Source organism: Microtus oregoni, unplaced genomic scaffold, assembly GCF_018167655.1.
Source record: "Microtus oregoni isolate MIOR12 unplaced genomic scaffold, Mior012 000007F_ref0000211, whole genome shotgun sequence".
NCBI classification, from domain to species: domain Eukaryota; kingdom Metazoa; phylum Chordata; class Mammalia; order Rodentia; family Cricetidae; genus Microtus; species Microtus oregoni.
The window spans coordinates 12738691-12761914 of NW_024543066.1; the positions used below are offsets into that span (position 1 = coordinate 12738691).

Genomic DNA, 23224 nt, shown 5'->3' on the forward strand with positions numbered 1-23224 from the left:
AATGCCACCTTCTGCTCTTCTGTGCAGGTGAAGACACAGCTGCCAGCCCTCTTGCTGCCCCATAACCTCTGGCCATGTTCTGAGTTAGGGTGGAGGGCCACACTGAGGCAGAGCTGAAACAGAGGCTCATGGGAAGGATCTGAGGGACCATTCAGTTCAACCTGCCCTTTAACAGCTGAGGGAACAAACAGGGAATGACCGGCTCAACAACACACAGAGTGGTAGAGCTGAGTCTAGCAGAGGCCAATGTTGCCAGGGTTCTGAAAATGCAGGTCCACCAATCAGATGCTCAGAGTCTAGCCCCAGGGAGATTTCTTGTCAGGGACTGTGGATTCCAGTTCCAAATGAAACATTACTCCAACTGGGCAGGGACAAAGTCACCTAATGACAAGTACCCTCACTTTGTGTCCCTGTTTCAAGCTGCCACAGCCTCTGGTGAGGAGAACGGGATCTACCACATTGGGACAAAACAAAGGGCCGGAGGAGAGGCCCAAAAGAAAGGACGCGAGAATTCTTGGGGATATTTACTGCAAACTGGTATAATTAAAGGGATATTTTATGAGTGTTTTAGACAGGGAGGATTGGCTGAGCCGGGTTTAGGCTTGGCAAGCCCATAGGGAGGGAAAGTGACACTGGGAGCCTTGGAGGGAAATGAGGGCACTGAGGACCATGAGGCAGCTCCTTTGACTCTGGAATTCTGCTGGGAGCGCAAGGCCTTCCTGGAGCTGCTGTGTCTGACACAGATCCTCCAACCAGGACTCCTGCCAGCTCGGGGCACCAGGGTCGCCTTCATTATCATTTCTCACAGACTTCCTCTTGCCCGCCAGAGTATTTTCAAACTTGCAGTTTAGGAACAGCAGGAGGAAGAAGAGCAGGGGATGTTCTTAAGATAAACCCACAGTGAGACAGCCTGGAGAGGGGGGGGCTCCCCAGGGCTGGTGGGTGTCAGGAGGGAGAGAGCCTGGAAGGGTGGGTGCTCCCCAGGGCTGGTGGGTATCCGGAAGTCTCCCTGCATTCTTTATCCATAGGGCACTAGTTGAAGGAGTTAAAGTCTCCACTTTGAAGACTTGTCCATGTTTTTAAAAACCTTTGATCTGGCAGCCAACTTGAAGTCTAGTAGCAACTGACTGGGTCAGGGAAGGGTGAAGAGGGAAGCCTGCTGAGCCCAGAGGTCACTCCCAGAAAGGGGGGGGGCACTACTCCCAGAAGCAGCAGCAGCAGCATGAAGGGCCGCTCCAGGGGTCCAGGTGCTAGGGTGCAGGCAGTGGGACCCTATTTGGGCAGAGCAAAGTCCCAGGCAGTTTCTTGGGCGCATTTCCACATAGCCTGCATGAGCCTGGTGAAACCCATGTCCTTGGGCTTCTCCAGGCCTCTCATCAGCCGCTGCTTCATGATGGAAACAAACTCCTTATTGCTCAGCTCCCCATTGCCTGGAGGGTGAGGAAAAACAGAGGTGTAAGTAGAAACTCAGGGAGAAAATCCCATCCCTCACACCCCGCGGACCCCGCGGGCCCTGCAGCCCAGCACACACTCAGCCAAGTTCATCTCTTGGCTTAGGGTGAGCTGCTCTGTCCTTCCAGTCACTGACACTGAGACTAGAGCAGAAGTCAGGTCCTGTGTGAGGACAGGGATGCATGAGCTTTGTGTGTTGGTCCAGGGAACACTCCCAGGGTGTAGGAGAGACACGGGACATCAGTGGTGGGGTAAGTGCTGGGGTGCAGGGGGGCTGTGTGGTTGCTGGAGAACTTCAAGTAGCAAGGCATTAGGACCTCTCAGGGTGTCGACATCTGGAAGGTGTTGCTGCTGCCCTTTGCCTGGCCATCCTACTCTGCTTAGCCTTGACCCTGGGCTTATATGTCCTCCCCAAGCAGAATCTGATTCTTCCTCTCTCTCTCTCTCTCTCTCTCTCTCTCTCTCTCGTTGTTGTTGTTACATAATGAGATCCCATCTCAACATGACAAAACAAAACAAAAACTAGAAAAACCCAAGGAAGTGGAAAACACAAACTGGGGCCCAGGGTGGTATCTTCAAGCTCACGGGGCCAAGGCCAAGCTGCTGCATAGACAGCAGTCCCGTTATAAACAGCGAGGCCCGGCTCACCCTCCACACCCCACAGGACCCCACTCACCGTCGCAGTCAAAGAGTGCAAACACCACGTCACACACGTGGTCTGAGAGCTCCACCTTCGCCACTGTCCTGGCCACCTGCTGCATGGTCACTGAGGGGAGAAAGATGCTCGGTTAGTGCTGACAGATACCTCCACTCTCCTTTCTCCAGATGGGGGCTAACCCACACAAAACTTGGCGACTGTATTGAGGTCATATTTGAGGAAATGAGGTCATCTGTGGGGGTGCACATCTGTGATTGCAGCTGGTGAGGAAGAAGAGTCAAGAATCTGAGGGCGGCAGGGCTATACAGTGAGAACCTGTGTCAAATCCAAAACCAAAGCTCAAGACCATGTCAGGGCACTGAGAAAGCCTCGAACTATCCAAGTGGACCGTGTGTGTGCACAGTGACGGAGCACCTGGGCAGCATGTGCCAGGCCTGGGCTTGAGTCTCAATGTCCAGCAATAAGGAATTAAAAGAAAAAGAGAGAAAGAAAATAAGAAAGAAAATGAGAATTAAATTTTTATCCAAGACTCCATACCCTTATACCTTAGAGTCTGCTTTTTTATTTTTGTTTTTTTGAGACAGGGTTTCTCTGTGTAGCTCTGGCTGTCTTAGAACTCACTCTGTAGACAGGCTGGCCTCGAACTCACAGAGATCTGCCTGCCCCTGCCTCCCAAGTGCTGGGATTAAAGGTGTGCACCACCACTGCCTGACCTTCAGGGTCTTTTCTTTTGTATTGCTGCTACGTGTTAGAGGCATGAAGTAAACAAAGGACTCCTGATTCTGAGCAGAGCGTGTGGTACAGGACCCCAGCACTCAGGAGCAACAGAGCCCAAGGCTAACTGAGCTACACAAAAAGACACTGTTTCCGCTATACATTTCTCTTAGCTGTAGTCCTGGAGAAGCAGGGCATTTGGCCTCACCAGACCAACACACCATTTTTTTTAAAACCTCAGTAGAGAAGCTCTCTTCTCTTGCCATTTTCCTTCTCTGACATTTACGATGAAATACAGCAATCATGTGGAATTGGTTTCCCAGGGAAGACAAGCCAGGAAGAAGTAGGCAATTTCCGCTGTCATCCCTCTCACGTGGCCTACCTGTGGTTATCAATCACATTACTGCCTACGGGTCAACCCCAAAGTGAAGTGAAACTGAATGAAAAGAGAAGGGGCTGGAGAGATGGCTCCGTGGTTAAGAGCACGTACTTCTCTTGATGAGGACCTGGGTTTGAGTCTCATCATCCACGTGGTTCCCAAGCATCCATGCTCTAGTCCCAGGGCATCGGAAGCCCTCTTCTGACTTCCTTAGGCACCAGGCACATACAAGAAACCCATATAAACTTGCAAGCAAAACATTCACATACATAAAATAAATTAAGAATAAGAAAAATGAAAAGGACGGAGTTCAGTGTATGGACTAACTTGTGCAGCCATTAGCAGCAGCCTGTGGACCAGCAATGGCATCTGTGTCCTCTGCTATTTCAGACGTCAACATCAGTCCCTCTCACCAGTTTGCTTTCTCAATTAGCATCTGTCACCTCCATATACATCCAGTACCCTGACCCCAAGGTCAGCAGACACAGATACCATGGTAGGGCAGAGCCGAGCAAGGTGTCACTGAGACAGGGTTTTCTGTGTGGCTCCACCCTGATGGAGTCGCTTGACAGTTTAGGGTTTACTTCTCCCATATTCAAAATCAGACGATGCCACAAGGGGGGTGTTGAGGTTGCTTGGCACACAGGGGCGTCTTATTGGTGTTTATTTTAGGGTGTGAGGGTGACGAACGGGGTGGAAGTATCTGGAAACAGCTTAGGCTCTTGCATGGCTTTGCCTCCTCATTCAAAACTTCAAGCTCAAGGGGAAAAGGGCTGTTCAGGAAGGTGGGAAGCACCAGTGTCTCCCTCCTTGGCCACGGTTGAGATCACCCTTGTTCACAGCCTGTGACTTAGAGCGAAGGAGGCCAATGTTTTTTGGAACAAAAAGATTTAGGCAGAAGCGTCTGTGGTAAGTTTTCATGTGCCATGTGTTGGGGCTGGTCAGAAGTACAGTGCCAAGCTTGAGAAACTGAGTCTTGCAGGGAGAACTTATGGCTGCTAACTCAACTGAATGGAGAAGAGGGAGGAAGATGAGGAGGAAGACAAGAAAGAGCAGGAGGAAGAGGAAGAGGAGGTCAAAAGGCAGTTTGTAAGGAGACTAGGAAACTGCCAAGGGAGCTAAAATGACAAAAGCTGGTGGAGAGATCTCCTGAGGTTTGACTTTGGGATATCGCTCAGGAAGAACAGGATGAGAGCGGGTGTTCTCAAACACTGTTACCCACTGCACCTCCCTCCACGGCCACAGAGGAGTCCTGCGAGGGGCCTGAGACCCTCATGTGTGCTGGAGTGTGCTTTCTGCTGGCCGTAACACTTTCTGCACTTTACCTCAATCTCGTGTTTCATCTGCTCTGACAACTGCCTTCCTGCTTCGCTCCCGAGTCTCCATTCTCTCAGGGTAGAATGCCTCGCCAATCTTGTTGTTCTAAGACTCGTCTTTCTCCCATGCAGACAGCACTCTGCTCTAATAAACCAGTAAGCAGTATCCCAGGATGTCAGTGAGAGCTCTTGACAATTTCCATCACGGAGCTCATTAGGCTGGTATTAAGTGCTTGGAGAATAGGGACTCCCCGAGGCTGCAGCCAGAACATTTCCTTACAAAGGCTACCCCTCACAGGGCGGTCACAGATCATGCCCCATCCCACCTCGAGGGGGCGCTAATGGTCTGCGTACTACAGGGCTAGCTAAGGCACTGTGGCTCCCGGGGATGGGCACAGTCTTGCTGGGGTGCCCTTTTCACAGCACAGGATCCTTGGAGAGGCCCCCAGGGTATGAATCACAACAGGACAGAACAAACCAACTCGCTGGTGAGCTGTCAAGTTGGGAGCTCTTGGGACAAGTGGGATGACAGCAGATCACAAGCCAAGTGCTTGGCAGCTGCTCTGGAAAGCAGGCTCATTCACACTGTTTTCAGCCTGTCTGAATCACACTAATTAAACCACAGTGAGGAGAACTCCCCCCCCCCCCCACCCCCGCGGACCCTAACTTTCCTGGGTCTGTCTGCTATTGGTACTGCACTCTTGGCTTCCCCTATTTGGTGACTGTGATTCTGAAATACATACTTGGCCTCTTGTGATCACTAATTTCCATTGGCAACCTGCTGATATTTAGAATCACCATGGAAACAAACCCCTGTGCATGTCTGTGAGGATGTTACTGGGTTGAGATGAAAAGGTCCATCCCAAATGTAGTCAGTATAACCCCCTGGGCTGGGGTCCTGGACTAAAGAAAAAGGAGAAAGTGAACTGAACACAAATATCTACCCTCTGCTTCCTGATGGTGGAGCCAAGGCTAGCCCAAGCTCCTGGGGCCACGCCTTCCCTGCTGCCACGCCTTCCCTGCTGCCACGCCTTCCCTGCTGCCACGCCTTCCCTGCTGCCACCACGCCTTCCCTGCTGCCACCACGCCTTCCCTGCTGCCACCACGCCTTCCCTGCTGCCACCACGCCTTCCCTGCTGCCACGCCTTCCACGCAGCCACACCTTCCCTGTCACGATAGACTGTACCTTCAAGCTTAGCCAAAGTCAAGTTCCACCTCCCTCTCCCTGCTTTCATTTTGCGTGCCTGTGACTGTGGTCCATGCAGAGGGTGACGTCACGATGCTGAATGTTCTGCTCCATTACTCCCTATTCTCTTGAGGCCAGGCCTCTCAGGAACCTGGAGCTAAGCTGGTGGCTAGCAAGCCTCAGCAATCATCCTGTCTCTGGCCCCCAAAGTCCCGGGGTTGCAGGTGTATGCCTGGCCATGCCCAGCCAATTTATAATCCAGGTCCTTTTGCATGCACAGCAAGTGATATTGCTCACTGGCCATCCCTCCAGCCTCTCAAGTGTCTTTCGACAGGTATTCTGTCACACGGATGAGACAAGTGACTAAGACAGTTTTTCAAGTTTTTTGACATAAGAGCTAGTATCCTTGCGACTACCCAAGTGGGGCATTGTCTGTGTCAAAGAGATGACTGGTGCCAATAGCATATGGGTAGTTTCAAGATGGATGCTGGTCACAGGAAAGACCAAGTTTTGTAGGGATTTTCTAGCTATGCCCTCTAATCCACTGAGCTGGTCCCCAGTGGCTACTGAGTCATTCACTCATGCCTGTGTAACGAAGCCCCCTAAGACTTTCAGAGCACAGCATTTGGATAGCTTCTGGACTGCTGTCACATGGGGGTTCCTGGAGGATGATGGGAAGGCACAGAAGCTCTCTGCCCCTCCTTGACCTCTCCGCTTCGGAAACAAGCCAATAACCTCTGTGCCTGCCGGAGCCCTTTGAGTCCCTCTCGCAGTCAGCTGAGCCCTGGCACACTAGGAACTGGCTGGGCAGAGGCTTGGTAAGGAAGGCTGTACTGTTAAGTGTCTGAAGGCCAGGGTCAGTCTCTGGGGGCGGAGACCTCAACCAGAAGGATCTGACCTAGCTCTAGGTAGGCATATCAAAATGAAATTGGGGGAGTGGGTTCAAGTAGAACTCATTGCTTGTGTGCTGCTGGAGAAATCCCTACACATTTTATTTTTGTTTTTCCAGACAGAGTTTCACTGTGTAGCCCCAGTTAGCCTGAAACTTGCTATGTAGACCAGGCTGGCCTGAATTCATGGATATCCTTCTGCCTATGCCTCCTGAGTGCTGAGATTAAAGGCATGTACCACTACGCTTGGCCCCCATATTTTTTTGAGGTCACAGAAGTCTTCTGTGCTGGTTACTTTGGTGTTAGAACAGAGGAAACACTCCCCCCTTGAGCCACGGAATAATGCTGAGGTGCTGGGAGTCCAGTTGCTCATCTGCCCATATGGAAATGAAGGTCCAGAAGAAAGAGAGGGCTTAGGTTGCCAAGGATCACCTTTGACACTTCTAATAATCTTCCCAGGGGCCCATGTCCACTTAAGATTGAGATGGGGGAGAATCGGTAGAATTCTGAAACTCAAAATCTGGTATCACTGCCATCCTAGTATTCAGGAGGCAGAGGCAGGAGGATCTCTGTGAGCTCAAGGCCAGCCTGGTCTACAAAGTGAGTTCTAGCAGAACTGAGGCTACACAGAGAAACCCTGTCTCAAGAAATAAAATTTTAAAGAAAAAGAAAAATCTGGTACCATCTGCTCTGACAACTCCAGGAAGGACCTGCGCTGTGCCTGGTGTGGTCTGTGTGTGGATAACTCTGTTGAGGACAGAAGTCCATACTACGTCATGCACTACAAGAATATGTCAGAAATTAGGTTACACATAATTAACCACACAATGGCCTCTCAGGGGAGCTCTGGGGTGATAAAACTCACACATCCACTTGGACCCAGAGAATCCTGGAGCCAGAAGAGACTGCAGAGGTGATGAGGTGCGGAGAACCAGGGAACTGAAGTCACTTTCCAGGGTCACAAAGCTGGTGGCCGCTGGGTGGAAGATATCCTACTGCTCTTTCCCTACGCACATTTGACCTCTTACCTGGACAGTGCCAGGTCCTTCCCAACTCTATCACTCTAAAGGGACAGAGTCCAGAAAACAGAAAAGCCAAGTTAGGGCATCGTCAGTGCCTTCTGTCAGGGATGAGAGCTAGCCAGGACTGGGGGGAGGCGGCATTCCCGCCAACCGCAGATCCGACCTTCTCTGCAGTGAGGGTCGCTAGCCATGCCCTTGGAATGCATGTCACAACTGAAGGGACAGCTCAACAGGATATGAAACAACAGCCTCATGAAAAGTAAAACCACAAAGGTGGCCTGGACAAGGACGCTCATCTCACCCCCCTGCAAAGGTGTGTGGAAAGGTGACCGAGAGGTTTCAATGATGTCCTGAGTTGTTCACATGATTAGTCATGCCCTACTGGACTGCAGGGGAGAAAATGAAAAGCTGGCCTGTGGGGACCAAGGTCGAGTAGGGGAGGAGGTGCTGCTTCAGCCCTGGGAAGGCTCGCTACACGGGAGGAGCCTTTCTTGCACGCGTCCTTTTTTTTTTGAACATCTTCCAGACACTCTCCGGCAGCTCTACTACTCACTTTTCAACATGATTTGGGACAAGGTGTGGGGAAGGACGGTGTTTAGGAGCGCCAACAAAGGAAAGAGGAAGGAGCAGGGCAGCATCTTAGCCATAAGAGCTGCTGGTACCTCTAGGTATGACACCATTGGTCCTGCTCCCTAACAGTACGTGCTACCAAGGACAGCTGCAGTTTGGTTTTCTGAATCCCAAGTGCCATCATCTCAGATGACTGCCTCAATGGGTCCCTTGCTTAAACTGGTTCAGCCTAACTAAGTTGTAAGTTTTATTACATTGTCCAGTATTGTGTTTAGCTTCATTGAAAATCCTATCACATCTTACCTAAAAATGGCAAGAGTTGTTTTTTTGAAAATATATTTATTTTTATTTTATGTGTATTGATGTTTTGCCTGCATATATGCCTATGTGAGGGTGTCAGATCTTGCAGTTACAGACAGTTGTGAGCTGCCACATGGGTTCTGGGAATTGAACCCAGGTCCTCTGGAAGAACAGTTAATGCTCTTAACCACTGAGGAATCTCTCCAGCCCCTGTTTTTTTGTACACACACACACACACACACACACACACACACACACATTATAGATGTGTTGCCGGTCTGTTCTCTAACTGCTGGGCTCCACGAACTGCCTGCCTTAGCCTTTCGAGTCCCGGAACTATAGGCATATTCTACCACCACGCCTGGCTTCAGACAAGCGTGTCTAAGAGCACCATTAGGCAGTCAAGGTTTTCAGCTGACACACTAGAGGACAGTCCTGATCTAGACGGGGGCAGCACGTACACTATTAAGATGGAGAAATATCTTATGTGCGAACCCACATGAAGCACGATGAAACACTGTGTATTTGGAGGAGGTGGGTGTATTTGTATGTGAACTCAAAACGAGTGCCAAGGCAGATTGCTTTCAATTTGTGCACATGGGAGAGCGAGTGATGTAGGGTGGGGTGGAGGGCTCAGTGTGAATGAAGTATGGGAAGCAGCAAGGGTGCGAAGGCCTAACTCGAGAGCTGGCGCATATGGTGCGGGGCGGGGGCAAACCCTGGGAGGGATTTCATTAGAGGCCAGTCAAGTACTCCTTGTAAGGGTACCTAACATGCCAGCTCTTGTCTCAAGGCCATACTCCCTCAACCTCCAGCACACACTGAGACAGGGTCTTGCCAGCTTATCCTCAAATTCCTGGATCCTCCTGCCTCAGCCTTCTGAGTCCTGCAATCAGAGGTGTGAGCCACTATGCCTGGTCAGAAAATGATTTCTGATTAGGGAATACATTCACCTACTTCAAAGTTCAAATTGTGAAGAGTGGGGTCTGGCTCTCAGCTGTGTGCAATAGTGTCCTCAGTACCGAGGCAGCCAGCAGCACCTCAGACACATGCACATGAAAGATTTCCTCTTCCTCTTCCCCCTTTTCCATGAAGCGGCAACACAGCAAACAGTGCTGTGCTCGGCTCATCCAGCACCTTGACTGAGAGAGAATTCCCTCCCAGAATGCAAACAGCATCCTATAACAGCTCTAGAGTGCGTATTCCATGGGAAAGATGGCTGTGATTTGCTGAACGTGTTCCTCCTCTATTCTATCCTCAATCTGCAGAAGGCTCCTTCTTTATATAACAATATCCTTGCTGGACTCTGCCTCTAGCTTCAGTGACGTCTAACACTCAAGACTGAACTGGCTGTAGGTAGGTTAAAATTCATCGGGTTGACACGGCCTGACAGACTCTGCTCACCTTCATAGGCTGCTAATGACAGTACATCTTGAAGTCGTCAAGAAGCAGTGTGACAGGATCTAATTTCCAAGTATGTGCATGTGTGTGTGTGTGTGTGTGTGTGTGTGTGTGTGTGCGTGCATATGTTCTGAGGCCAGAGGCACTTAACGTTATGGCTGTTATGGAAGCTGCTTTGCAGTGACAGCTGCTCTGGGGTTCCTGACATGCGGCAGTGTCAGAGGCGATGAAAGGGCAACACCTCAGAAAGCTTAGACGGCAATAGAGGCACCAGTGTGTCTGTTTAATGCTCTGTTCGGAATGTGAGGCCTGCTTTGAGTTAGAAACTGTCTACACCACCAGTAACTTCAGACTCCCCCAAAAAATCAGTAGGACCTAAATGGCAGAAGATTGAGGCGTTTATTCTAAATGTTAGATTCAGAGAATCTGAAGCCACAGGGGCTCTTAGAGGTTATCCTTGTGATTCGAGTCACTTCCGAGACAAAAGAAACTAGAATCATTTGATGGTGAGAACAGTGCTTCAAAGGTCACCTTGGGGCTGCCAAGAACATCTGGCCTGAGCTATGCCACAGACTTAATATTTATTCTCTTATCCTACAGAGTGATGAGGAAAAGCTTGGGGTGGTGGTGGTGCACGCCTTTAATTCCAGCACTAAGGAGGCAGAGGCAGATGGATCTCTGAGAGTTCCAGGCTAGCCTGGTCTACACAGAGTTCTAGGACAGCCAGGGCTGTGCAGTGAGGCCCTGTCCCACAATAGGAAGAAGAAATGAGAGCCTTCAGTTGGAGTAGCTATGTGCGAAAGTCTGAGTAAGAAAGCAGCAGACATTACTTGTGATTATTCTCACGTATTACAGTTCGGAGGACACGAGGGACATGCTGGACGCACACAATTACCAAATCTAATACCCTGAGGTGCCTTTTGCCAGGGCCCCTGGACCTGGACCTTTCACTCTTCCGGCAGAAACAGATATGCTTTGAGATGGAGAGGAAATAGCTCATTCTTGAGCTCCGGCTAGAGCAGAACTATATCATCACAGGAGGGCACTGGGGAGGGGTTGTGCTCAACTTCCCATTTCTTCTCCAGCAGATTACTTACATAATTTAGACAGCCAGTCAGAGGTAATGCATTTGATTTTATGTGCATGAATGAGCAACAGAGCTGGCTGTTCGTCAATGCTAAATGAGAGATGACCTATAGTGGAAATCCAGTCTTTACTGGAGGCCATGTCTTCAGGAGGTCAGGATTCACCAGGGACACTGCATTCTTAGCTGAGTTTTATCTGAGTGGTTACCACATGGTCCACACAAACCTAAACCAAACCAAACCAAACCAAACCAAACCAAACCAAACAACCCCACCTCAATGAAACTTACAATATTATCCCTGGGTCATATTCTCTGATGACATATCTATCCGTCTGTACTTGCTGCCTGTCTGGACCTCTTGAACTATCCAGTGGAGCATTAATCTCCAAGGTACTAAAGGTATTTTGGAGCAAATCAAGTCTGGCAACTGCACCCCTCCTTTGGGGATTAGTAACAGACATTAGCATATTAAAAGCTAGCAGGAACAGTGCTTTAGGGGAGAAATCCTGTGCCACGCTGGCATTTTCCAACTTATTTAGATTATGGAGCACTTTTCTCTGCAAACCTAGGGAGGACTCATTACCATATCGATCACACCGCTGCTTGGGGAAACTGCTTCGGGGTTGATTTGTGAGCTCTAAACTAGCCAAGGAGGAAATGGTGCCAGGGCCTCGGAAAGATGCCAGTGTCTGAAGGTCTTAACCTTTCCAGAGAAAAAGGAGACAGCCGAGACCGAGAGCATCTGAGACTGAGAAGAGGCAGGACAGAGGGTCGGCTGCTTTGGCCCTGCCCTGCTTCTGTGCCCAGAGCGGTGTCGGGGTTCCACCCTAAGTCTCCACATTTCCTGGCTCATTAGCACTTCCCATGCTAACCAGACTGCCCGTATACTCATCTTGCCTCCACTCCTGAGAGCTTCATTAGGATAGAACCCCATGGCCAGGACAGCAGCTGTGTTGATGGCTAAATAAACACATGAGCAGCATCACACTGTGCTCACGGTATCAACTTTGGAACAGGACCTTTAGCAAACGCACAAGGTGACAGTTCTGTGTGCATTCGTCCTCTGACACCCTGTGAGTTAGTATCTTTATCCTTACTTTAAAACCACAGAACGAGTCAATGCCACCCAGCCTGTACATGGTAGCAGCCAAGACAAGCTGGGGCAGGGTGACATGAGTGCCTGTGTTCTTTAGAATCAGGGTCTCCTGAAGCCCAGGCTGGCTTCACACTATGTAACCAGAGTTGGCCTTGAGATTCCCATCCTGCCTCTCTACTCCTAAACACTGGGATAACACTCAGGGTTAGCAGGTGGTGCTGGGGACCAAACCCTCAGCTTTGTGCATGGTAGGCAAAAACTTCACCAACTGAGCCACTTCCCAGCCTAAAGCCTGTGTTCTTAATCACCGGACCATGCATCATTTCTTCTGGGGTTCATCTCAGTACTAAAATTTACCCAGTTTTGTGGCGAGAGGAGGAAAGACCTGGAATTGCTGTAGGTAGAACTTAGTCTATTTCAGGTGTTGCTCTAGGCATAGAGAACACACAGGAAGTCGTAAGAATTTAGTCTGAATGGCAGACAGTCTACACAGCAATGTGCAAACCTCCACACAAACTCAGTGAGAGATGCTATAAGAAAGAATAGGACGGCCGGGCGGTGGTGGCGCACGCCTTTACTCCCAATGGTTGGGAGGCAGAGGCAGGCGGATCTCAGTGAGTCTGAGGCCAGCCTGGTCTACAGAGTGAGTTCCAGGGCAGCCAGGGCTGTTACACACAGAAACCTTGTCTGGAAAGAACTGAAACCAGGATGCCGTGACACAAGGCGTTGGAGCTAGCTGAGAATGTACGTGGTCAGTGCAGCTGTGGTTGAGAACCTTGAGATAACGATAGCCTGGATTACTAGCTGGGCTCTGAGACCTCATAAGACCAAGTAGGTGAAGACATTTAGGGATGTAGAGGGGAAGGCCACATAGAGATAGGACAGACATGGTCGCTAAGCACCCACAGGTCAAGGAACACGCTCATAGCCACCAGAAGCTGAAGAGGCAAGGAAGGATGCTCTTTAAAGGCCTTTGGAGGGAGCATGGCCCTGCCGGCATCTTCATTTCACGCCCCATGACTTTAACACTCAACTATGAGAGAATAAATTTCTGTTGCTTTAAATCAAGTTTGTGGTAATTTTTTGTAGCAGTCCTGGGAGACACAGGCATGCAGTTCATTCTGCTACTTGGTATGAAGCTAGGCCGTACCCCCTTGATATCTATCAATGTACACTTAGGGGATCCAACGTAAAACATATAAACCAAATCAAGACGTCAAAGTAAATGACCCAGCACCGCAGGCCTTGAAGCTAAATGTATTTCTGCGTGTCAGGCAGGGCTCTGTAATCTGTACCCCGCCTCTGGGTGTAAGCGTGTGAGTGCACAGAGGCCCGCCATCTTACTCTGTAAACGGCCCAAAGTCATTTGAAAGAAACTCCCCTACCACCTTTTTAATCACTAGGTTGCATTTCTCTTCGTTACCACTACCCTGAATCATTTTATTTTGTACACCCTATAATTTTAACACAGATAGTGATTCATCCCATATAGTTTTCTTTAAGTGGTTCCGTTGGCTTTAGTTGAGGAGGAAAAAAAACCCAGAAGTGCTTATTAATTCTATTTTTGTAACTTCTGACTTTAAATCTTATGTTTTTGGATTTGCACATGGTATCTAATCCTGCCGTGTGAGCTGGCAACACAGCCAAAGCTGTGTTCGGGAAGGAGGATTTGGTAATACCTCCCCAAGACATCCGCATCATGGTTCCCCAAATAGAGCCTACAGAAATGAGAGGAGGCATTATTTTAAGCAAACAAATGCTATTTTAAAGAACTATATAGCTAGATTAAAATAAAAAGCACCCGAATTGGAAAGGAAGAAAAGTGAAAGGAGTTCTGGCTGCAAGCAGAGCCGTCTCGTTTGTTTTTCTAGCCTTACTGACGTACAGCTGACAAAGTGACATATGACATATGACAACATGACGTTACCCACGCCATGACTCTGCCTCAGAGGAGAGAGGTCTGAGGCGCTCTCTGCTTGGCTCCACGCCTGTTTCCAGACGTCACAGTGACAGTCTGCCCTGTCTGCTGCATCATCCGATGCACGTGCCGAGCTTGGCGTCTCTGGGTGAAGTGTAAGGCTCATTTAAGGCCGACACGAGAGAATAAACCACCTGGTGGTGTTGGCGCATGCCTTTAATCCCAGCATCTGGGAGACAGAGGCAGGTAGGTCTCTGAGTTTGAGGCCAGTCTGGTCTATAGAGGGAGTTTCAGGACAGCCAGAGATATACGGAGAAACCCTGTCTCAAAAAACCAAAACCAAAATCAAACATATAAACAAACAAAAAGAGGAAACTGAAGGGCAATGCCTAGAAAAGCTGACATTTTAAGGGGAGCCACTCACCTAACGGATACAGATTAATGCTTATAGCTTCAAGAAAGAAACTTCCGGGCTTCTTACCTTTATCGAGAGATGCTCCGGCCATGTGGTAAAAGCTTAATGCAGTGTCCACGTCATTAATGTTCTTCAGGAAAGTGAAGAAGTTCTCTACTTCCTGGAAAGTCAGGCCCTGGAAGAGGAGCAGCAGCAAGATAAGGCAGAGCCCCCCACAAAGAGCAAAGTCAGAGAAACCAGCGGGAACACACTCCCCCAACTTAGAGATGCTGGGCCAGTCAGTCAAGGGATGGCAACTGTGTACACCACAGGACAAAGTCTAGAGCAGTGCTTCTCCTCCTTCCTAAGGCTGTGACCCTGTCATACAGTTCCTCATGTGGTGGTGGCCCCCAGCCATAACATTATTTAGTTGCTATTTCATAACTATAATTTTGCTACTATTATGAATCATAAGGTAAATACCTGATAAGCAGGATATTTGAGATGTGGATTGCTGGGGCTTCAGGTTTCCATCCCTGAACTGCAGAGCCCAGGAACACAGTAACGAGAAAGCTGGAATACAGCTCACCTCCAGCTCGTCCCTAGCGCTCTCCAAGCAGGGCCAAGTGAGTCTATCTTAGCACATCAGAGAGCTAGAACTGGATGTAGGGTTGTGTCATGTGACTTTCTGTAACCTTTCTCTTTGGAGAATCAGAGAATTTAAAAGATGTTTCACTGCACAGTATGACGACTCTAAGGGTGCATAAAATACAAACACTCAAACTTAAGAAGCAGTTATTAAATAGCACCCACAGGATCTCGTTTGGGCCCAGGAGTAGCATCCTATTAGATTCCTCCCCGACTGGGCTAACTACAACACGAGGAACTGTATTAAAGGTCACAGCATTCGGGAGGCTGAGAGCCACTGCCTCTGTCTATTTTTGAACTTTATAAGTAGAATTAAGCAGCATGCATTTTGCTATGTATGACTTCTCCTTAAGGCCTGCCCCATGTTTTTGTTTATTACTGCTCATTTTTATTGTATAAAGTAAAGTATTATATCATATAAATATATCACATCTGTTTTTCTTTTTAAAAGGATCCCTATGTTGCCGGGCGGTGGCGGCGCATGTCTTTAACCCAGCACAAGGGAGGGAGAGGCAGGTGGATCTCCGTGAGTTTGAGGCCAGCCTGGACTACAGAGCGAGTTCCAGGACAGGCTCCAAAGCTACACAGTGAAACCCTGTCTTGAAAAACCAGGAAAAAAAAGGGTCCCTATACATCTGTAATTTATTAGGGTGGGTTCGTGTTTGAGAGGGGCTGTCCTGAGGTCGGAGGACAACCTTGTGGAGCCAGTTCTCTCCTTCCACCATTGCAAGGGTTCCTGGGATCAAACTGAGGTCACCAGGTCATGGGTGCCTTCACCCATGGAGCCATCTCACTGCTCACAAACTATTTTCCTGTTTCAACAATGGGTAATTTTCAGTTTTGAAGAGTTATGAACAAAGCACACCTATATCCCCGCTATGCACGGTACCACTTCCTCCATCCCTCAGAAGACCATGCAAAGATGGAGGCAACATAAGTGTCCCCTGAGAGATGGACCAGTAGACCAAATGAAGAACACAGGCCTGCCTCACCTTCCTTCTCCAGGTCATGGCGGTATATGTCTGCGGTTTCTACATTCTAGAGACTGAGGCAGGAGAGTTTTAAGTATGATATTTGCCTGGGATACATGGTGAGACCTTATTTTGAAGACAAAACAACAACAAAATAATAAAGGACATGGAGGAAGGATTTTTTTTTTGGGCTAGGCAAAATTATAGACAGAATGTAGGCTGGTGGTTACCACAGGGAACAGGGCGTTACTGTGTAAAGAGTTTCAGTTTGGGGAGGTGAACACAGTTCCGGAGATAGTGCGGATGGTTGCCCAATAATGGCAATGCACTTGAAACCCCTGAATCACACAATTAAAAATGTTTAAAGTGGCAGATTCTGTGTGTATTGGGACACACACACAAAATGCACTTAGGGTTTATAGCTTTGCAGAAATGAAGAGAGGATTTGGTGAGGAAGAGCAGACAGCATTCTTCCTCCTCTTCCTTTTCAGAGCAGCTTTCTAGGGCAGCAGAGATGGCTCAGCAGGGCAGAGCACAGGCTGCTCCTGCAGAGGACCCAGGTCCAGTTCTCAACACCCACACGGTGGCTCACAACTGTCTGTGACTTGACTCCAGGGGACCTTGGTGCCCTTTCTGTCCTCCTCAGACAGTAGGCATGCATGTGATGCATGAACTTAACATACTCATCCATATAACACTCAACACAAAAATACTCATTCATATAAAATAAATAATTGTCAGGAGCCAATTTCCTCCTAAAATCATTACAGGAACCATCACCCTGAGGAGTCTGCAGAGAACCCCATACCCCTAATTGTGTTAGGAATCGTTCTATTGACAGAGCCTACCCCACACCCAAATTGGCTGTTAATGGAGAGCTATCTGTTAGCGGAACCCACCCCACATTCCAAACTATCTAGAGAACTAGGTGTGTCAACTCGTGACTTCCTGGCCTAGGTGACCTGACCGAAGGTAACCTCCTGGCCCTGCGACCAACGTGAACCATGCGGCAAGAGCCCAGGCACCTGTACCCACCCCCCAACTCCTTACCCTATATAAACTGTACCCCATCTCTAATAAACGGAGGCTTTGACAGGAACTCCCGCTTAGCCTCATTCCTCTCTCTTAGCCCATTATCTTCCAGATAGTGCCTCTCTGGGACCCTGGAATAACTGAACTGCAGGGTGGGTTACAACCCCTAGACTGAGTAGCCCACCAAAAGCAGTCAACAAATAATATCTTAAGATACAATTTTAAGCAGGGCATAGTGGCACATGCCTTTAATCTCAGCACTTGGAAGCCTCTGAGGCAAGTGGATCTTTGTGAGTTCCAGGCCAGGGATACATAGTGAGACCAGTCTCTGAAAACAAACAAACATGAAAACAGCACCACCACCTCCAGTTATTGTGTGTTTGTGCATGCATGTGGGCATGTACCATGGTGTGTGCGGAGGCTGGAGAGAGCTTCCAGGAGTTGGCGCTCTCTCCTTCCATCTTACTGAAGCTGGCCTACTTCACTCTCTCACTTCTGCTGCTCCACGCATATCAGCACAGCTGCCCCGAGAGCCTCCGCGCAATTCTCTGTCTCCACCTCCCACCACCACATCCAAGTGCTGGGATTACAGATCCGTGCTGTCACACTTGGCTTTCTCTGCCTGGGTTCCTGGGATTAAACTCAGGCCGTGATGCTTCTGTGGCAAGTACTTATAGCTGCGAGCCATTTTGCCAGGCTTAAATTTCTATTCTTTTTTTGTTGAACTGAGAAGAGAACACAGGGACTTGCATGCTAGACAAGATCTACCACTGAGCTACACCCTCAGTCTCAGGCTGACCTAAAACTCCTAAAACAGAGAGGACACTGTAGAGAAATATTTTCTACTTTGATAAAGAATTGCTGATGTTTGCTAATGAATTGTTTTGGTAAACCTGAAATACTACAGCTCAAGACTTCTCACGCGGGGCTTACTGGAGGATGGAGGGAGAGAGTGAGGACAGAGGGAGGACGGAGGGAGGACAACCTGCACCGAGTGCCTATTCATCAAGATTCAGACAAACAGTGGGGCACAAATCACCTGATGACACCATTAAATCTAATATATAATGCTCTTTATTATACAGATGCAATAAAAAATATTTATTGAGCGCTTACTTGCTATCCAGCACTCTGCCAAGAACAGCAGGAGAAATAAAACTACACTGGACATAGGCCTTGATGTTATGGAGCTCGTGATTTACACAGGCCTCCTTGAGGAAAAAGGCGAGACCAACCACAAAACTCTTATTTTCCAGTAACTGCTTCACACAATACACACACACACACACACACACACACACACACACACGGCCATGAGCTTTGTGGATGTACAGTAGAAGCTAAGGGCTATGCTTATTGTGAACTGAGCTGTTCAAACAGGAAGACTAAAGCTCACGTACAATCTATTGGCCGTGAAAGGAAGTGGTGTCAACAGCAGCCAGGAGGGAGCGTCCTCCCCTGAGCTTGATGTCAGTAGAGTTTTCTTGACAATCTACAGGGAGGTAGAACTTCTAGTAGCTATTATTGTTCTGTAAACTAGCTAATTAGTGACCTCAGGGAAGACGGACTTACATAAAAGTGAGGCTACTCAAAAAAAGATGGTAAGATTAGCAGTAGCTTGTGGAAGCAGAGGCAATTTTCCAAGCACTGAAACTATGCATTCGACACCAGGGAGCTGTTAACAAGGTCTGTCTTTTCAAAGTAAAAGGGATCCACAAGAAGTTTAGAAGAAAATTGTGGGTATTTTTCTGGCTGAGGGAAGAGTTCTTACGTAACACAGCAAAGTAGAATCTAAACCCCAAACCCCTGAGTCAGAGCTCACCAAAACCGAGAGAAATTATAAATGAGAGGATGAAAGAAAATATTTGAGAATCACTTTTTTTTAAATAAAGGACTTGTATAAAGAACTCTTACGACACAATAGAGAGAATCTAGCAGCTTGGTTTAAGGAAAGACTTGGTAGCGAGATGTAGCTCAGAGGTATAGCACTTGACCTACACACAAGCCCTGGGCTTGACCTCAGCACCATAAACAAACAACAAATGTCAAGAAACATTGTATTAAACAAGATATGAATGAACGACAAACTATAACGAGCTACTAAGATGACTGTGGTAAAAGACAATGAGCAAGGATTATTGTATTATTGTATTGTATTATTGAGAATGCAGAGAAATGGGATTCTCATACTCATGTGGAAAAGTACAATGATCATTGTGGAAAACAGTTTGGGAGGTTTTTTTTGAGACAGGGTCTCTCTACATAGCTCTGGCTGTCCTAGAAATCATCACACTGTATATCAAGCTGGCCTCAAATTCACAGAGATTCTCCTGTCTGTCCCTCCTAAGTGCCAGGATTAAAGCTGTACACAACCCTATCTTCCTCCTAGGAGTCTTCTAAAAACTAAAAAACAAACAAACACAGGTCCAGGCACTGGAGAGATGGCACAGTAACTAGGAACACTGGCCGCTCTTCCAGAGGACCCAGGTTCCGCTCCCAGCACCCACATGAAGCCTGTTCACACCTGTCAGTATCTCTAGTTCCAGGGGATCTGACACCCTCGTCTGGCCCCTGCAGGCACCAGGCACACTCACGTTTTACAAACATATATGCAAACAAAACATTCATGCACATAACATAATAATAAAAACTAGCCAGGCTGTGGTGGCGCATGCCTTTAATCCCAGCACTCGGGAGGCAAGGCCAGCCAGCCTGGTCTACAGAGTGAGTTCCAGGACAGGCTCCAAAGCTACACAGAGTAATCCTGTCATGAAAAACAAAAAACAAAACAAAAATTAAAAGAGGACTTCAACATCAAAACAGGTCCATGTAAAAACCTGCACATAAACATTGAGAACAGCAGAATTTCTTTTTCTTTTCTTTTCTTTTCTTGAGACAGGGTTTCTCTGTGTAGCAGCCCTGGCTGTCCTGGAACTAGCAGAATTTCTAGCAGCCCCAAATGGAAGCAGTTTGGTTGTGTGTTTGATGGCGAATGGGTGAAGAAAACATGGATGATGGAATGCTATTTACTACTCAGCAATAAAAAGCAAAAAAGCACCCCAATTAATATGTGCTTTAGCACAGATGAATCTTCAACATTATGCTAAGCAGAAAAGCCAAAGGAGAAAGACTTCACTGTAGTTATTATGAAATGCTCAGAATGGGCGATTGATTGATGGGAGCAGGGCAGAGATGCGCACTGAGAATGAGCACGAGGGATCTTCTGGGTGACGGACATGCTTTCATACTGTTGGCAGTGATGCTGCATAACTGAACATTTACTAAGAACTACTGCACTGTACGATTAAAATGATGACTTTTATGGCTTATAAATTATACCTCAGTAAAAACTGTTTAGAAAATTAAAATGCAGGCCTGGTGAGATGACTCAGTGGATCACGGTTCTTGCTGGCAGGCCTGATGACCCGAGTTCAATCCTCCCTCTCCGCATGGTGGAAAGAGAGTGCAGGTGCCTTCCAGTGCCCTCTGACCTCCACACACGCTGCAGAATATGTACGCTCTGCTCCCCCAATAGAGAAGTTTTAAAAAATAAAGTTTTTCCAGGCATGGTGAAGCACACAGGAGGCAGAGGCAGGTGAATCTATAGGAACCTGAGGCCAGCTTGGTCTACAAAGTGAGTTCCAGGACAGTCAAAGCTATGTAGAGAAACCCTGACTTGTCAAAACAGAACGTGCAGCTGGAGGAGATAAGAAGATGGTTAGGAGAAGCTGGCTTCCTCTGGAGTCAGCTGTAGAGCCAGACATCCAGCACTGATGAACACGGGCCTGGATGAGCATGAACACCCTCACAAATACTTTGCCCAGACTTAAATCAGGCAGCAAGTTTGATGGAGGAAGGTCATTGGTTAAATAAAAAGAAACTGCTTGGCCCTCATTGGTTAGAAGATAGGTGGGAGGAGTAAACAGAACAAAACGCTGGGAGGAAGAGGAAGTGAGCTCAGACTCCACAGCTCTCCTCTCAGGAGCAGACGCCTCAGAGAGACGCCATGCTCCCAGCTCCCAGGCAGATGCATGCGATGAAGCTATGACCCAGGATGGACATAGGCTAGAATCTTCCCGGTAAGTGCACCTAGGGGCGCTACACAGATGATTAGAAATGGGCTAAATTAATATGTGAGAATTAGCCTAGAAGAGGCTAGATAGAAATGGGCCAAGCAGCGATTAAATGAATACAGTTTGTGTGTTGTTATTTCGGGCATAAACTAGCCAGGCAGCCAGGGTGCTGGGGACGCAGCCCCGCCGCCCTTATTACTACACAAGTTCATTTGCAGGGAGTGAGTCTGATTGCTCAAGCTTCTTTCATTGTCCACTGAAAAGTCTTTTTCTCCCTTATACCATGGCTGTCCTCATCTTGTCATCTGGTCTTGGCTCAGTCTCTTATTTCATACAGTGCTCTCCTTTCGTAAACCCTAGCTGTCTTCAGCTGCAACTTGGCAGCAGGGGAAATTAAATATTTCTGTTACTGATGTTGCCGCAAGTATCTAATTTTCTTGAAACATCACTTTCTTCATATCTTCATCTTTCCCTGCTCACAAAGTGCCAGAGATTTCCTGTTGCCAAGCGGATTGGCTCCCAGGCTTCTTGGCTACAGACTTACGATCCTCCACCATCTGCTCTAATTGGTGGGCCTTTCTATGTCCCTAACAACCTTAGGCTGGAGCCTTGTGACCATGGGTTGTTGTGTCTCCCAAACCTTGTGCTTATTTGGATCATAGGGAACAGTGACAACCAGCTGAGAGTGGTGGGACATGCCTGAAATCCTAGCACTGGGAGGCTGAGGCAGGAGGATTGAGAGGTTGAGGCCACTACAGGCTGCAGAGTTAATTCCTTGTCACAAACTGTGACAATGAATAGGTCATCAGTAGGAAGGTTATGGAACCTTCTTGGCTTTGGATATTGGGGCTGCCTCTTAGGCAGTGTGTGACTTCTGGCCAACAGCTAAAGCTCTTAAGAATACTTTGTTATCTGAACAATGGTTCTGTCAACCAAGCAAGACTGTGATAACTGGGCACAAGAGTGGTAAATGTTTAGTGCATACAAAGTGTCAGTGCTACACCCTGTTCTTGCTGTCTTCTCTCCCTTGGAACCAGCTCTCCTGCCTCAGAGTCCCCTGGAAATGTAGGTCTGTCCCAAGTTTATCGCTCTCAGAATGCCTCGCGGCTACTGTGTCATTTGCAGCAGTGTTGAACTGACCAGAAACACTGACCAATGAGATGTCTCCTCAGTAGCTTGCCGGGCCCACCTTCCTCATCTCATCTCTACCAAGCTGCAACTTCCAAACCTGCATCTTTTCAAGGGGCATTTACAACACAGCCAAACTGGGACTGGGCTGTCATGGGGGTGGCTAGCTCTGGGGCTGGGATGTCATAGGGGTAGCTAGCTCAGGGGCTGGGATGTCACTGGGTGGCTAGCTCTGAGGCTAGACTGTCACGGGGGTGGCTAGCTCTGGGGTTGGGCTGTCACGGGGGTGGCTAGCTCTAGGACTGGGACCATCTGGGGAGTCTGGTGATTCCAGGAACCCTCTCTGAAATACAGTCCTCCAGTGCAACTCCTGGCTTTGCTCTCTCAGACACCATGGGGCCCTCTTGCCCAGTGGTAGCCATTTTCATCCTCTTCACATGTGAACAGCTGTCTCTGCTTCTATCCCTCAACATTTCTTTCTTCTAGGTCTTGTCTGCTCCTTACGTTCCTTTTCCTGAACCTCCCCAGGAAGTCTGAAAAGTGGTTGGCTCAGAGTTTAACAGAGAGAAGATGAATCAATACTGCATTAATGTTACAAAAAGAAGAAAGCAGTAACCGGTGGGTAGTCATTTGTAAACCCCTAGGCTCACGGCTATACAACCAGTCGTGATGAACGTTCTTCAACTCTAACAGGGATTCCTTCTTCTTTGGGTAGGATCTTTTTTTTTTGTTGTTTTTGTTTTTGTTTTTAGAGACAAGGTTTCTCTGCAGTTTTGGAGCATGTCCTGGAACTAGCTCTTGTAGACCAGGTTGGCCTCGAACTCACAGCGATCCACCTGCCTCTGCCTCCCGAGTGCTAGGATTAAAGGTGCGTGCCACCACCGCCTGGCCTTTGGGTAGGATCTTGAAGGGGAGGAAATGGAGTAAAGACTGGGATAAAAGAAACCAGGGGGTTTAAGAAACACATGCCCGGCCAAGCGGTGGTGGCA

General features: G+C 48.2%; 1 protein-coding gene across 5 annotated transcripts in view; it reads right to left on the bottom strand.

Moving 5' to 3' along the window:
• Positions 1-518: 518 nt before the first annotated feature.
• Micu1 (mitochondrial calcium uptake 1) overlaps positions 519-23224 on the bottom strand; it is a 135984-nt gene continuing 113278 nt past the window's right edge. For all 5 annotated transcript variants that reach the window (XM_041656153.1, XM_041656152.1, XM_041656150.1 and 2 more), the window contains 3 exons: positions 14471-14579; positions 2129-2218; positions 519-1430 (listed from right to left, as the gene is read on the bottom strand). In XM_041656153.1, the coding sequence (XP_041512087.1) occupies positions 1273-1430; positions 2129-2218; positions 14471-14579 (357 nt within the window). In that variant the 3' untranslated portion in view covers positions 519-1272. The remainder of the gene's footprint in view (positions 1431-2128; positions 2219-14470; positions 14580-23224) is intronic.